Source organism: Panicum hallii, chromosome 3, assembly GCF_002211085.1.
Source record: "Panicum hallii strain FIL2 chromosome 3, PHallii_v3.1, whole genome shotgun sequence".
Classification (NCBI taxonomy): domain Eukaryota; kingdom Viridiplantae; phylum Streptophyta; class Magnoliopsida; order Poales; family Poaceae; genus Panicum; species Panicum hallii.
In genome coordinates, this window is record NC_038044.1 from 63,250,139 (window position 1) to 63,264,718 (window position 14,580).

The 14,580-nt window shown below is 44.1% G+C and overlaps 2 protein-coding genes across 3 annotated transcripts; one reads left to right on the forward strand and one right to left on the reverse strand.

Moving 5' to 3' along the window:
- Nucleotides 1-4,180: 4,180 nt before the first annotated feature.
- Nucleotides 4,181-9,955, forward strand: LOC112883866 (protein YABBY 6-like). Of its 2 annotated transcripts, none has more exons than XM_025949123.1 (6): nt 4,181-4,595; nt 7,807-7,932; nt 8,674-8,809; nt 8,967-9,015; nt 9,173-9,248; nt 9,582-9,955. In XM_025949123.1, exons 1-6 carry the CDS (start codon nt 4,521-4,523, stop codon nt 9,699-9,701), a joined length of 582 nt encoding a protein of 193 aa, XP_025804908.1. In that variant the 5' UTR covers nt 4,181-4,520; the 3' UTR covers nt 9,702-9,955. The 2 variants fall into 2 exon arrangements, with proteins under 2 accessions (XP_025804908.1, XP_025804907.1); XM_025949122.1 differs by having other exon boundaries at nt 4,183-4,595; nt 8,659-8,809.
- A 3,189-nt stretch (nt 9,956-13,144) lies between these two features.
- Nucleotides 13,145-13,850, reverse strand: LOC112885649. Its single transcript, XM_025951217.1, has one exon. The coding sequence runs from the start codon at nt 13,848-13,850 to the stop codon at nt 13,284-13,286; it is 567 nt and encodes a 188-aa protein (XP_025807002.1). The 3' UTR covers nt 13,145-13,283.
- Between the last annotated feature and the right edge of the window lie 730 nt (nt 13,851-14,580).

Here is a 14,580-nt window from a genome sequence, read left to right on the forward strand (position 1 = left end):
AATCTAACATGAGAAATTAACCTGTGGGTCGTAATAGTGGTAATACCCAGACCCCCGGCCAGAGAGCAGGCAGTAAAATTATTTTATTTTGAGAAAACAGGCAGTAAAATAATTAGGCCCCTTCTAATTATTCTGATTATATATTAAAACAAAAGGGATAGTTGTAAAAGTAACTTAACCTGGGGTAAAAGTGAAACCCAGCTGAAAACATGCATGGAGGCAGGACTAGCAGCTGGGGTACCTGTGGTAGGCCATGTACTACGGTACCTGATGAATGGGCCGTGCATGCAACATATGATTAATCACATGATCGCTGCGGACAGCCGTACATTTATAGCTAGCAGTTATGCATACTGCCGCGCGATCAGACCGATCCATTCATTATTATGAGATTCAGTTAGCATGAATATGCACAATTATTATGCCCTCCTCCATCAGCTGTACGTCTTGCAGATCGGTAGGCCATCAGATGCTGCTCACTCCGCCTACAAAATGTATATTAAATTACAATGGCGTGGGTCGGTAATTTACATGGAGACTAGATGGTTGCTTTACTTTATTTTTCACAACAGCAGAGGTAGATAATTTAGATATAGATTTAGAGGGATATTTTAGATTATTTTCATATTAGTAAAGGTGGTAATGATTAGAAATATAATGAATCCAATGGCTATTATTATTAATGATGGTTTGACTATACCGAACTGATATCTAAATATTTCTAATTTTTGCGAGAATTTCTAGAATTCATCTATTTTCTAGTGCGTCCCTGACGATTAATGTGGAGGTTCCAAAAAAAATATCCAATTAGTAGTAGTAAGTATGAATCTAGTGGTGCCACTTGATCACCAAAATCATGTACATCTAGGTCAAACAACATTACAAAAGTTGAATTTTCAAAATGCATGCAAATCTTACATTTATGAATTAATGGTGGGAGTGTTACATATTCGGCATCTGTTGCATACTCCCTCCGTCCCAAAATAAATGTTGTTTTAGCATTCAAATTTTATCCCACAAAGAGTGTTCTTTTAGCTTGTAGTGAGCTCCATCTAATTAAAGCAATACCAAGTACCAAAAAAATATTGTATAGAAAAACACATAGAACCAATCAAATACTTAGTAGATATTACTTTTCTAGTTCCAATACATATGTATTCATTGAGGATTCAGAAAACCAAATAAATAATACGGTTTTCAATCACAATTGCTAGAAGTAATTAGGGATAACAATGTCATTTTTTAGGATGAGTAATGTGTCTGAAATTTTCTAAAACAACAGTATTTTGGGACGGAGGGAATATGTATCAAATGTGGGGTGGATTTACACAAGAATTGAGCCTTGCTCATCAGTTTGTGTGTTTTTCCCTTTTGATGGCTTTGCTCCATGGGTAGTGTTGAAAATGAAAACGATGGATAACCCTATCGATAATAGAGCATGCCACCACCATAAGCCCACCGAATTAAATTCTTTCAATTTTGAATTCAGAACCGGACTCTAAGCTCCTAAATCAACACCCCCCCCCCCTAATGTGATGGGGGTTGGAGGTATGTATCCCGTTAACAGAGAGGGTGAGGGTGCGGCAGACATTTGGAGGATATAAATGTGGCTCCTCGACGTGTTGATTAACTAGGTGTGGCTCATGACTACTCGTAAATATAAACTAACATTAAATTATTTCTGCACATAGAGAGTATAACAGTGTAATGAAACATGTATATCCATATTTTAATCTCTTTGTTTAACAGCTACTTATATTATATAGAAATGTAGATTTTTCACGTGGGACATAGGCACAAAGATTATATAACTTTGTCCTTGTCCCGGTTAATATATTTAGTGTAAGTAGGGACCATATATTTTCTTTCACATTGACAGAAAGGCAGGCTGATTTCTTTCAAAAAAGAAAGGCAGGCTGAAGAGGATCAAGTCGATTCATCAGCAATCAAGATACAACCACCGGATTACATGTAATAGATGCATCAAATTGAGTTATCTTGTAACCTCTCGTGGCGTCAAGATCACCTAACTGCATTGCGAATAGACAACACCTTGTTAGTGAGCATTCAGACAAGGAGGTCCTAGCAGTGTGAAATTAACCACTTCTATCTTTTTGTATGATGAGAGCAATGTTGGCTAGCTTGCACGATTAAACTTAGAGAGACAACTCATGTAAAAGTAATTTCGAGTTGTGGACTTTATTTACATACTTTAACTTTTGTCTAACTAACGACTGCCTGCGTGTGCGCATTTGCAACTCTATAAGTGATGAAAATGCATATGAGAAATATGTTACAAAGTTACCGACGCAAACTAGTTTGCGGTGAATACAGATGCCGTCTTGGAGAAGAACATAAATAACAAGAAGTGCACCACCCACATCAAAGTGCACAATAATTTCAAACATCAAACGAATATACTATCACACAGTTGTAGAAAAATTGTCAAGAAAATGGCAGCTGTAGGATATGCTAGGTAGCAATCTAGCAGCTTAATGCTTCTGAATTGTCAAATCCAAGTGGTGGATTGGACAAGAGCCGTGGTCCAAAGGTCTTACACATGACAATAGGTTTGATAGGGTTGCATGAAGGTCTTGTGAAGGTCACTTGCCATATTTGGGGGCGGGAGACATCAAAGTCTTCCTTGAGTGTTCCTTCCTGCCAACAAACTTTCCAGTTCCAGCTCCAAAAGGACAAGAGATTAATTACGAGTGTGTTGCATTGCATCTGTGTAACTCTCAGAAAGTCTTGATCAAGATTGTCATCCACAACATCGCGCTTAAACCGCAACCGCACAAGTCTTGCATTGACAAAGGCAAGACATAGGTGCACCGCCTCTCTTTGTACTGCACAAAGCATTTGTTTTCGGCAGCTCAACCTCCCAATATAGATTCAGCAGAAAGTTATTATTTACTAGCTAGTGTGCGTGAAACATTTACAGGGTATATATACAATTTCCCTATCGACAGTTATGGCACTTGTACATTTTTATATAACAATAATAACTTTTTTATGGCAGTTACTGAATAAATCATCAAGAAAAGTATTGTCTATAAATTGGGTGATAGTAATCATACCGACAAGATGATGGGAGCAACATGAAAAAACCAACAACTCTAAGAGTGTACTTACAACCATTGCCAGTATGAAAATATCCGACGACATGAAATACTTTGAAATATTCTAGTACTTCAACGTGCTTAACTTGTACATATCTTAAACATATAATTATTAACTAAAATTGAATTGCTGCTGTGCAAAATATTTATCAACTTGCAGTACCAGATCCATGAAGTTATGGCATCACAGCAAGGGAGCGAGGGCCCACCTGGGAGAGGCAGAAAGGGACTTCAATCTACACCATGTGGTGGTGCCTGCAGTCGTCAACGTACCACCGGCATGGGCAGTGATCCAATGGATGGATACGGATCATGTGCATATCTTAGCCTACTAGCTGATCGACCATCAGTTGGGCACAGACACTACAGAAAAAGCCATGTAGCTAGAGAGGCCAAGAAAAGAGGAGCACAAAAGATAATGTAGCTAGGAATCAAAAATGCTTGCCACGTTTGTGGAACGTAGTGCAATATGTACCTACAGTGTGGATCCACCTTTCTAAACATATCATAATTAGACAAGCAAGCAACTAAACATATGATAAAAAATAATTAATCCTTTCCTGTAGTCCCAAGTCTTATAAAACAAAAAAGTTGCTTGCCGCCACAATTATTTTAAGACCAGCAGCAGTTTGTTATATAGCCAAATTAAACAAGCTAATGTCACATTGCATGCCACCATTCCCTTGTGTCAATACATATAAAGTATCCAGCTAGAAAATAGAACAGTATCATTGTAAAACTAGGAGATCCTATTTTTTTATATCAATCTTTGTTAATGCAGCCTGCAAGAAACCGGTTCTGCAGACTGTAGCAGTGAAAATTTAGTGACTGCATACATGAACAATTTAGTGACTGCATGCGTGCAGATTTTTTGCAGGTACGGTGGACAATTTATGGGGGGCGTGCAGGGATACAGATGATGTACACATACATGTTTGTAAGATAGGCATGATAGGAGGGTATCTCCCACCCACTCATTGTTGCAATCATGACATTTCTCAGCTCAGCAGCTCATCCCCTCTCACTTCCTTCCTGCATATTGCTGCTTCCACACACATGAGCCACCACAACAAATAAAACCACTTCTGCTTAACTCTATTGCTTTGCTTGCCCCCACACGCTCTCTCTCTCTCTCTCTCAACGCAAAAAGAAAAGAGGAAAGCAGCGGGATAGCTCAATCTCTCCTTCCATCCTCTCCCCACCTCTCTCTCTCTACACATATATACTCGAGATATATATATCAGTAGGATGTGCAAACCTAGCCTACGCTGCCTTTCTAGCTGAAAAGTTTACCTGTTCGTCTTCCTCCTCCTCTTCTTCCTCGTTGCTGCTTGCTGGGAGAGTACTACTGTTCTTCACAAGGCGAAGCGAGGCGGCGGCGGCGGCGACTGATCAGAAGGAATGTCGGCCCAGATCGCGCCAGCGGCGGATCATGTGTGCTATGTGCACTGCAACTTCTGCAACACAGTTCTCGCGGTAAGATCTATCTATCTTATCTATGTTGCCTCAACATGATCGATCTCTCCGTAGCTAACTCTTTCTCTCTCTAGCTACCTCTCTCTTTCCCCTTCTCTGTCGATGTAAATCTGCTTTCAAGAGAGATATTAGTTGATGAAGTGACTGCACTGGGAGAGAGTACCCTCACACAGCCTCAGCCACACAATTATTGATTGGTTCTTCTTGATTTGCTTCACTTTTTGATTGGATTTTCCGTGATTCTTTTTTGGTTAATTCGTTGGAGAAGAGTCTCAACAAGAACAAAAGGAGAGAGAATCATACCTCAGAATCTCAGATGGCTCGATCTCCTACTGCCTTATGTCTGGTTCTTCAATTCCTTCAAATTTCGTTCTTATTTTCTCTCAGAAACTCCTTTTGTGGTTTTTTTGTTTGAAGCCAGGTGCACGCATCAGTGATCAATTTGCTGGAGATCATTCAATTAAAATACTTCCAAAAATTTTCTCGAATTATTTTGGGGTCTATGTATGATATTTGAGGGATATATACAGCAAAATTTCTGCATTTTCCTTGTGTTGCGCCCTCTTGAATCCGTTGAATTTTAATAACCTGAAACTAGTGGAGAACAGTGTTCCACTATACAGAAATCAAAGGCAACTGTAGTACTACTGTATAAACATTGCGGTGCAAGATTGAATTTCTTGCATATATAATAATACATATGCAAAATTTTCCAGAAAGAATTGTATATGCACTGCTACCTGGCATAATTGCACACATGTAGCTAGAAAAGAGGTTTCAAAAAAACAAACTGTTCAGTTTCTTGTTGATTATTTCATTACTTGCTTTTCAAGCTCTTGAATTTTACTGACAAGTCTTCAAATTTATTCTGATATCCATTTTTTCCGTAAGCAATTTCTATGTCTATTTGTACCCGCATATACAATTTGATTTCCCCTTAATTAGCAACATGGAATGATAACAATCATTTTAGTTTTCTGAAGCTACTTCTGAAGTTAATTGTGTGTGTGTGTGTATCCCTGCTGCTTTTGCTCTATACCTCCTATATATTGCACAAACCCTCGTCGCACTCCAATGAAGAACTTAATGGGGGGAAGTAATAAAGCCAATTCTAACCTAGCTGCAAAATCATCTTCCATATATATCTTCTGAATCAGCTACCCAATTTTTAAGAACTATAATTTATATAACATATATGTCATCCCTGCTTCTTTTGTTTACTTTCTTCTTATTATCTTGACTTTTTCCATCCATCGATCTCTGGCGTACAAAAGTTTAGGGAAAAAGGGACCGAGTTCATTTTTAGATAGGCTTGAAATATTCAGTGAGAATTTGTCGCAGGCAAATTTTCGATTTATATCAAAACAAGACTTCACTGCCCTATACATGATATTTGAGTGAAATAGGCAAGATGGCCTCAGAGAGTTGATTAAGCATATTGAACAATTGTGTATATAGTAGTAACTCAATCTACAAAGAACGAAGAGGAACTAAATTGAGTAATATAGAGAGCAAAAAAAATGTTTCTTAGATCACGCTGCTTCACTTCCATGTGTGTACATATACCTTGAGATGTGATTATACTCATATCTCTGGATCAATGGTACCTTGCATTAGTTCTTGATTGGCTGATATATGTGATCAAATCAGCACTTATAACTTCTAGCTAGTAACCTATTTGTGCTCAATTGGCATGCTTCAACATAAGTTTATAGAAAATATGGCATGCATCTACCATAAATAACACATGTTTTGAGTTCTTGATTTCATTGATTCAAGCTCAATTATTGCCATGAACAAAGCAATACATATAGTGACACTTACAGTGGTACTGGGTATGCATAGTGGTTCGCTGAACAATCAGACGACTGGTAAGCTAAATGATCATGCGAGATGATGATCGGTCAGTAGTTTCTACATGAGGTGCCACTAGACATACACCTTTGCATGCTCCAGTTAGCTTTTACAAAATGCATGCGAAGTATTCCAAGGTTGTCAGAAAATAAATACACAGAGAGCGGCAATATCTTTTCGGAGCATTGAGAGATTTTTTTTTTGTCTATTGATGATGTCTAATGTGTCTAGCTTGGGCTTGAATTGGACTTAACATCTTGTAGCTAAGGTGAATTGAATTCAACTAAAGCTAACAGCCAGCCTGTATTATTAGATTGAATTCAACCAAAGCTAAGTGTGCTAGGACTAGGGTGTGGCTTGCTTGAGGACAGATTTATCAACTGAAATTCTGCAAAGATTTCCTAATGAGCTACCTAGCTAATAAGCGAGCTATTCCTCGAAAAATACAAGTTACAGCTTATTAAAGTTCTTTTGTAACAAGAATAAAAGTAAGAAAACCCTAACCCAGATCAAGCAGCACCTTGTACTGTGTAACTGATCCAAGTAGCATCTGCATGTGAGTTTGCGTGAAGTGGTTTTGCATGAAGCGTCACTATCTTTGCTTCTTTTCTGTATTGCCTTCACTATTTTAACTTTCTGTGGCCAATGAGCACGCTCAATGTCTATCCTTGCATTATTCAGTGCTATCTAGAACATCATATCACACATGCACACACCCTCTCACTCTCTAGCTTGTGCCTCTGATCAGGCACACACACAGCAGCATGGCAGCAATCCATCCATCTTGGCCTTTTGCGTGTGTACATGTGCATGGGCTAACACACCTACATGCACAATCATTGGTAGGTGTCATCCATGGACTTTTGTTTATTCTTTCTTCTGGGAGTGAGTGCCGGAAAGACGGTGAATAGATAATATCGAACTGCGCCATGATTTTAACCTAGACTATCAGATCGTGTTTGAGATACTCCCAAGAGAGAAAAGCATGGAAAATAAGAGAACAAAAGTGATCAGCATGCAGGTGTTAGAAAAGTGAGAACCCATCAGCAGGCAGCGCAATAGCAACAAGCTCTGATAAAAGTCATGTGTTGGACCAGCAGCAGCTTGATGATGATGCAGCTGGTTAAAGTGACAACAACGAAAGTAGGGCTAGAAAAGCTACCTGGTGTGAATCTCACTTCAGTCCTTTTCGATCTACCTTGATATTTGATTTTTCTCGTTTGTTTTCCTTTGGACATGCTCTCTCTGGGGATGCTGGAACTTGTCACTGTTCACTACTCTCTCTCTCTCTCTCTCTCTCTCTCTCTCTCTCTCTCTCTCTCTCTCATGCTGTTATATTTATGTGCCGTGACTGCAGGTGAGTGTCCCAGGGAATAGCATGCTCAACATCGTGACAGTCCGGTGTGGACACTGCACAAATCTATTGTCAGTGAACCTGAGAGCACTGATGCACTCCCTCCCAGAGCAACAAGATCAGCTTCAGGTAATATATATGCACAAATTTCATTAGGACAATTACTGGACAACCACACACGTACTGAAAACATCATTGCACAAAAATCTATTCGTTTCATGGACCTTTTACTAAGTAGCATAGATGCGTACTGAAAATCAAAATATCCATGCGTGAATAAGTATATAAACTCATCATGTTGTGAAGTACAGGAACAGTTGCAGTGTTTCTGTACAGTACAGTGTCTGAAAAAAGATCAGCTTGATACAGTGGGATCCTATGCGTGTGTGGGCTGCCGTACACTGGCGATTGAGAGAAACAGTGATTAACCATGCATTAATCCATGCTGCCGTCTGCACTAGTGATGTAGTAGGTACAGCGTGGCAATACTGGCCAAACAAACTCTCTCTGATTGGAGGGCCTGCAATAGCTGCTGGCTCTGCTAGCAGAAACGCCACGCATGCACAAGTCACTTCGATGTCTATTTCGGACAGTGCTACACGTACAATCAAATCGCACGACCACTGCTACGTTTGGTACATTTTGTCTAGAGAAGAGAAGTTTAGAGTTACAGCAACAAGGTCTGCCAATTTTACACTTTTTTGCTAGCTACACCGTACTTCTTAATCTAGTTAATGTAAGTTGGCCTCACTGTCGTGGCATCATAAAAACCTAATGAGCTAGAATTTCTTAAACTTTGTCCCCAGTTAAGTACTATTTATTATCGTTTTGGCGATTAACATGTGTTAAATTCAGTTGTTCGATTCCCAGGAGAACATCAAGGCCCATGGCATCAATGGCAGTCATTTGGAGTTTGGTTCTTCGTCCTCGAAGTTCCGACTACCTATGATGTACTCGCCACAAAACGAACACCACCTGCTGCAGGAACAGACGCTAAATGCTCGTCGTAAGTTGCATTTCTTTATTTGGATCGGACCGAGCATGTAAAACATTGGCAAGTACTTATAAATCTACGGACCTTTTTAGTTTAGATGAGTTGCATGCAATCATGGGTCAATCAATTTTAACTTTTTTTTTGTTTGAATCATTGCTTGAAACTACAGCTCCAGAGAAGAGGCAACGGGTTCCATCGGCGTATAACAGATTCATCAAGTGAGTTCAGCTTTAATTTCCTTCAAATTCATCAATCTTTCAAGTTAAATATAAGAAAATTGCATTGTATATTTTTATATCTGTCTATAGAGAAACTACAATAACAGCTTTAAGTTTGAATTTATTAAATATTCTGTACAATTGTATAATCTCGCAGGGAAGAGATCCGCAGGATAAAAGCAAACAACCCTGACATTAGCCACAGGGAAGCCTTCAGCACAGCAGCCAAGAACGTAAGCATATTTTGTGTAATCTATGATCTATTTCTAAATACTCCTCACGTCATTCTAGTTCCAAAATTTTCCTTTCTAATAAGCATATCTCACTAGCTCTGGTCACAGAAGAACTTGTGATTATGTTGAGCATTTTAATGGAATCTAGGCTTACCCTGGTTTAGAACATGCTCTTTTTGTTGAGAACCTCAGTTTCATCAACTCTTTTACAAGCATGCATATTTACACGTGTGCCATCGGTGAATTACTTAATTTGTAAGTGTCACTTGAGAAAATTCAATAAAAGTGGGAGAGTATATTAATTAACATAAATTCTTTTACATATTGTTGCAGTGGGCACATTATCCAAATATCCATTTCGGGCTAAGCCCCGGACGGGAGGGTGGCAAGAAGCTCGTCGATGAGGCTGTCTCAGCCTCTCCGGCGCCTAAGAAGATCCAAGGTCTCTACTGATAGATATAGTACTGGATGCAAGAATCAATACCACAAATTAAGATATACTGTGAGTAAAGAATTAAGAGGAAGAGGGGAAAATAAGTTTACTACTTATTAGTGGGTGAAAAAAATTGTCAAGCGATGTAAGCACATAGTAGCGAGTGATAAGTGGTGGGAGGTGAAACATACAATCACATGAATTGCTATTAGGCACTTGGTTGAACTGAGACGACTTAATAAATCATTTGCCCATATTATTATTGTGTGAACCACTCTCTCTCTCTCTCTCTATGAGATTCTCATAAAAAAGAGGAACCCAAGTGTTCAATGTAGCCCATATATTTTAGGTTTTAGCTCTATATACATACATACTAAAGTTTCAGTCCTTTTGGTGTATTGACAGCACTCACACATTGTTAGGTCCTACATGCAGGCAAAAAATCTATAGCAGTTTACTATTTTCCTATCACTTATTAGCGTTGTTTGTTGCCTTGTTTTTCAAACGTCCACAAGTGTCGTGTCATTTTTCTTATAGAACAAAAGCAAAGATGTATGGAAAAGATTTACATGATTCTTGATAAAAAAAAAGTACTTTACATAATACACACCAAATTGTAGGTGGTTGATTAAAAAAACCAGACACACATAGCAAACTTTCTTCTAGTCCGGTAATATTTATTTATCGAACTGCATCATCGGATCGACATATAACAAACGATCTGATGATGCACTACATATACCAAACCTTCGCATAAAAAGAACATATAACAAACCTTTCACAAATGACAAGACTAATGTTTGCCAGGCTTAAATGTTGTGCGAGTGTCTTACATTCTGTGCACGCTCTCGCATGGCTGTCGATCGATGACCAAGATACCTTAACTAGGATCAAGGACCAGTAATAATCCCCCCTAATGATGGCCTCTCATTTCATCTGTTAGATTATTCTAGGTAGTGGATGACTGGCCATGTATATTGATAGCACGCTTGCCTACGTCCAGCTGATGTGTGGGCTATATATGCTTCTGAAGTCTGAATGAGCAGTGCATCATGTTTCCCATGCCATTTCATCACTTCAAGCACTGTGACAAGCTGGAGTTGGTCCCAGACGTGCAGTGCAGTAACATTTGCATCACTGAAAAGCCAGCTCTCAGAATTCCCGGAGCAAAGATCGGTCGACGAGGGGTGATAAGAGATTGATCACCACCCCCATGCCAATGCAGCATGCAGGTGGATCATGATGAACAAGAAAGCATCGATGAGTAAAGCATCCTAGCTGGCTGATAAATAGAAAGAGGAGGTGATGCCAGTAGCAGTAAGTGTGGGAGCAAGTGGCGCAGCTAGCGATCAAACAATATTCAGTAACTTCAGCAAGCAGCAGTCACTGACGCCATTGCCATGCCTGCTCTTGGACGACTTCTCCGTGCAAAAACACAACCGTCAGAAGTGTACCTACAATAACAAATTCGGGGCATGCAGGAGCAGGCCGGCCGGCTCTCACTGAGGTTAATTCCGGGCAGGGCCTGGCACAGCACATGGCGAGCGACGACGACATGGCTGGCATTAACGCCGGGGCGTCTCCGGCCGGCCAGGCCCCTGCATGCGGGAAAACGACGGCGGCGGCCCCCCGAGCGACGATCGGCGACAAATGCTGGCCGGGCCGGCCGGCCCTGAATTCTGAAGAAGACGATGCCGTATATATCAGACGTTTTTGCAGGTGCCGAATTAAAACCCCCGGTTGCAGACTTGCAGGCCTGCAGCAGCAGCAACAGGGATAGCTAACAACCAGCGCATGCAGTGAATTTGCCTCTCGGTATACTTGTCGAATCCGGAGCAGGAGGACCTGAGGGCCGTCTCGTCGGCACTACCGGTATCACGTGCGTGCATTCAAGAACGTCGCCATGCATTGGCTCTGTGTGTACAGTCTTGCTAAGATTTCACTATCATGTAATCTACTACTGTAGGAGTACCGACTACAGTGTACATATCTTGGAGCCTGTCCCAGCATGCTACGCCATAGACTCCGACAGTTCATATTCATAGCTGCCGGCCGGCGCCGGGGAAGACGACAGCAGGCAAAGAACGCGGTGCATGGCCCAGGCCCTACTCGAGACTGATGATATGATGCTATAACTCACCGGAGGGATATGACTGATCGATGTTGGTTGCAGAGTCCGTCTTGGTTGCTGCTAATCTGCCTTCCTCCTCCTGGGATGAGGATGGTCCAGATCAGACGTACTACAGCCACTCAGAAAATGTTCAGCAAAGCATGTTGCTGCGTGGATTGTTTTTGGTCGAGATCCGCGCGGTAGCAGCACAGAACGCACACTAGCTACCTGCTGCAATGGATGCGTTGTGTGTTGGAGACCCCTCTCGAGAACCTAGATTATGTCAAACCAAATGATCGATGAGCGACGCGACGCTTCATGCGAGACGCGACCCCGATGGATCGATGATCTGATGGGCGGAGCTGACCCCGATAGATCGACAGTGGCCTGCCAGCCAGGCAGGCAGGCAGGCAGGCAGGCAGGCAGCCATATGCCTGTCGTGCGTGCGCGCGTGAAGCCGGCCGGCCGGCCATGCATGTCCTGTCCTCTCATCGTCAGTGCGCTGCAAGCACGCCGATCAGTCGTGCACTGACCTGAAAGTTAAGTCAGTGCAAAGCGATCTGATCTAGCTGCTGTGCGACTGACGGACTGCTCGGCGCGCGCGATGATGCAATGCAAGCTCGATCCTTGTTCCTCAACTCCGATCAGTATTATATTGCTGGAGATCGAATCACTGGAGTACCTCTGATTGCTATGATTTGCTAAGATTGATTGATGACTGCTGTAATGTGTCTGAAACGATCCAGATCGAGTCTTATCCCTAGAATCCACCTCTGACGGTCCAAATCAACGGACTGTCTTGTCACAATTCAGTCTTGAAACGACACCAGGGACGGCGAGGCGGCGATGATGGGCTGCTCTGTGGCCCGGTCGCTTCCAACACGCCCCGGCCCAACGGCCTAAGGGCCCAAGTGGACGACGGAACAACAACGGACCTCTTTAAAAGGGTGGGCCTGAACCTAATAAAAAGGCGGACGACCCAAGAACCCCTCAGCAAACGAACGGGCCGGCCAGCCGGCTGTTTGCAGCTCAGTGCGGCCCAAAACCGGCTTCAGGAAAGGAAACTCCTCCCGTCATGTCTACTAATGGATACGCGTCTGCTTGGCATTCAAATTCACGAGCTCATTCATACGCAGCCGCATGTCTGGAGGCTAGGTCAATGCAGGAGTTGCAGACCGTGGACCACGAGCACAGCATAAAAGCACGCAGATCAAGATCGAAGAAGCAGAGATTTCTGTGCGCTGGATCTTCCTCCCTTCCCTAAGCTTGCACGGTTGCTTTCTCCTCCCATTCAACAAAAATTCGGAAAAAGAAAACACGAGCAAGAAATCTGGTGGTAACGGTGGTCGACGTGGCTGCAATAATCTGCAGACGATTAATCGCTGGGCCGGGTTAATCTTTTTCCTAACGGGATTGGGCGGGGTTGGGTGACGGATCGAGTGCAAGAAACCGGATGGGCTGCAGGGAAAGATGGCGGCGGCGTAACCGGCGATCACCTCCTTTCCTCGCGCTGCGACGGGCTCCGCCAGAAGCCGGCGCCCTGGAAGCTGGCCCAGACCTCCTTCTCGACCTCGGCGAGCTCGTCGTGCTTGGGCGCCCAGTAGCAGAAGTCCATGGCGTCGCCGTTCCTGTCCTTGGCCACCGCCGCGAGCGCCCTGGGGGTGGCGTCCGCGGAGACGAGCTCGTCCATCTCCTTCCTCTTGGCCTGCGCGGCGCGGGCCGCGCGCCGGCGCCGCCTCCGGGCGCGGATGGCGCGGCGGCAGAGCGCGGCGGGCACGCGCACCGCCGCGAGAACGACGAGCTCCACCACGGCGCAGGGGAAGCAGCAGCACACGGCGGCGCACTCCGCCGCCGTCCCGCCCGCCACCTCCCCGCACCTGGGCTGCTCCCGCGCGCGCCGCCGCTCGCGCTCCCGCCGCGCCTCCACGGGCGGGGACCGACGCAGCCGACGCTCCTCCTCCTCCCGCGCCGCGGAGGGCGACGGCACCGCCTCCGACGCCGACGCGCACCGCCGGTGCCGGCGCGGCTGCTTATGGTCGTGCGCCCTTGGCTCGGCCATCGCCCGCGATCGCGCGCCGCTGCCCGTCGCCGTCGCCGCCGACGCCGCCGTCAGAGACCGCGGCGCGGCGCCATCACTGGCCTCTAGGTTCGTGCGGAGGAGTGGGACGGGCGGCCGGCGGGGAGAGGAGGCGCATCCGCGGCAGGGTGAGAGACGGCGGAGAGGCGGTTGCGGCATGCGCGTGGCGGGGGCCGTATATAAGCGGGCTCGGGTCCCGTTTTGGTGGGCCCACCGTCAGATCCATCCCGCGGGTTTCGCGGCTGGAAACCCGTTAAGCCCAAGGGGCGCCCGTCTCCGGAGGGGGGGAGGGGGAGGGCTGACATGTGGGGCCACCCCTTCTTTTTAGTTCCTGCCCTGACAACAGTAGGCACCTGATGTTAAGATTAGCTCCTGTTCATTTACGCCATTACTTCTTCCTAGCCACATTGAGGTCAGCAGCGTCGCGGATCGATCAACGGCGACTTCTTCATCAGGTATGTCACGCGCCATGAGCCGGTCCTGTTCGGACGAGAGAAAGAAACAGCGAAAGCAACATCTCATCTCCAAATAGCATTTCAACATGTCTTTGGTTACAAAAATAAATGCCCCGCCTGTTCCTCTCCTTCCTCGCATGAATTTGGCATTTGCTCTGTCCACAAAAGAAAAAAAAAAGAATTCGGCATTTGATCTTCTACCTGATCATACGGATGGATTTGTGAATTTGATCGGATTTTATGGATTTGTTTGAAGC

What these genes read in the sequence shown, in the direction of transcription:
- LOC112883866 (XM_025949122.1), top strand. Translation starts at nt 4,521, where the DNA reads ATGTCGGCCCAGATCGCGCCAGCGGCGGATCATGTGTGCTATGTGCAC. An exon ending in TCTGCAACACAGTTCTCGCG is followed by an intron (nt 4,596 to 7,806) that starts GTAAGATCTATC and finishes CCGTGACTGCAG; the next exon opens with GTGAGTGTCCCAGGGAATAG. An exon ending in AGCAACAAGATCAGCTTCAG is followed by an intron (nt 7,933 to 8,658) that starts GTAATATATATG and finishes TGTTAAATTCAG; the next exon opens with TTGTTCGATTCCCAGGAGAA.
- LOC112885649 (XM_025951217.1), bottom strand. Translation starts at nt 13,850, where the DNA reads ATGGCCGAGCCAAGGGCGCACGACCATAAGCAGCCGCGCCGGCACCGG.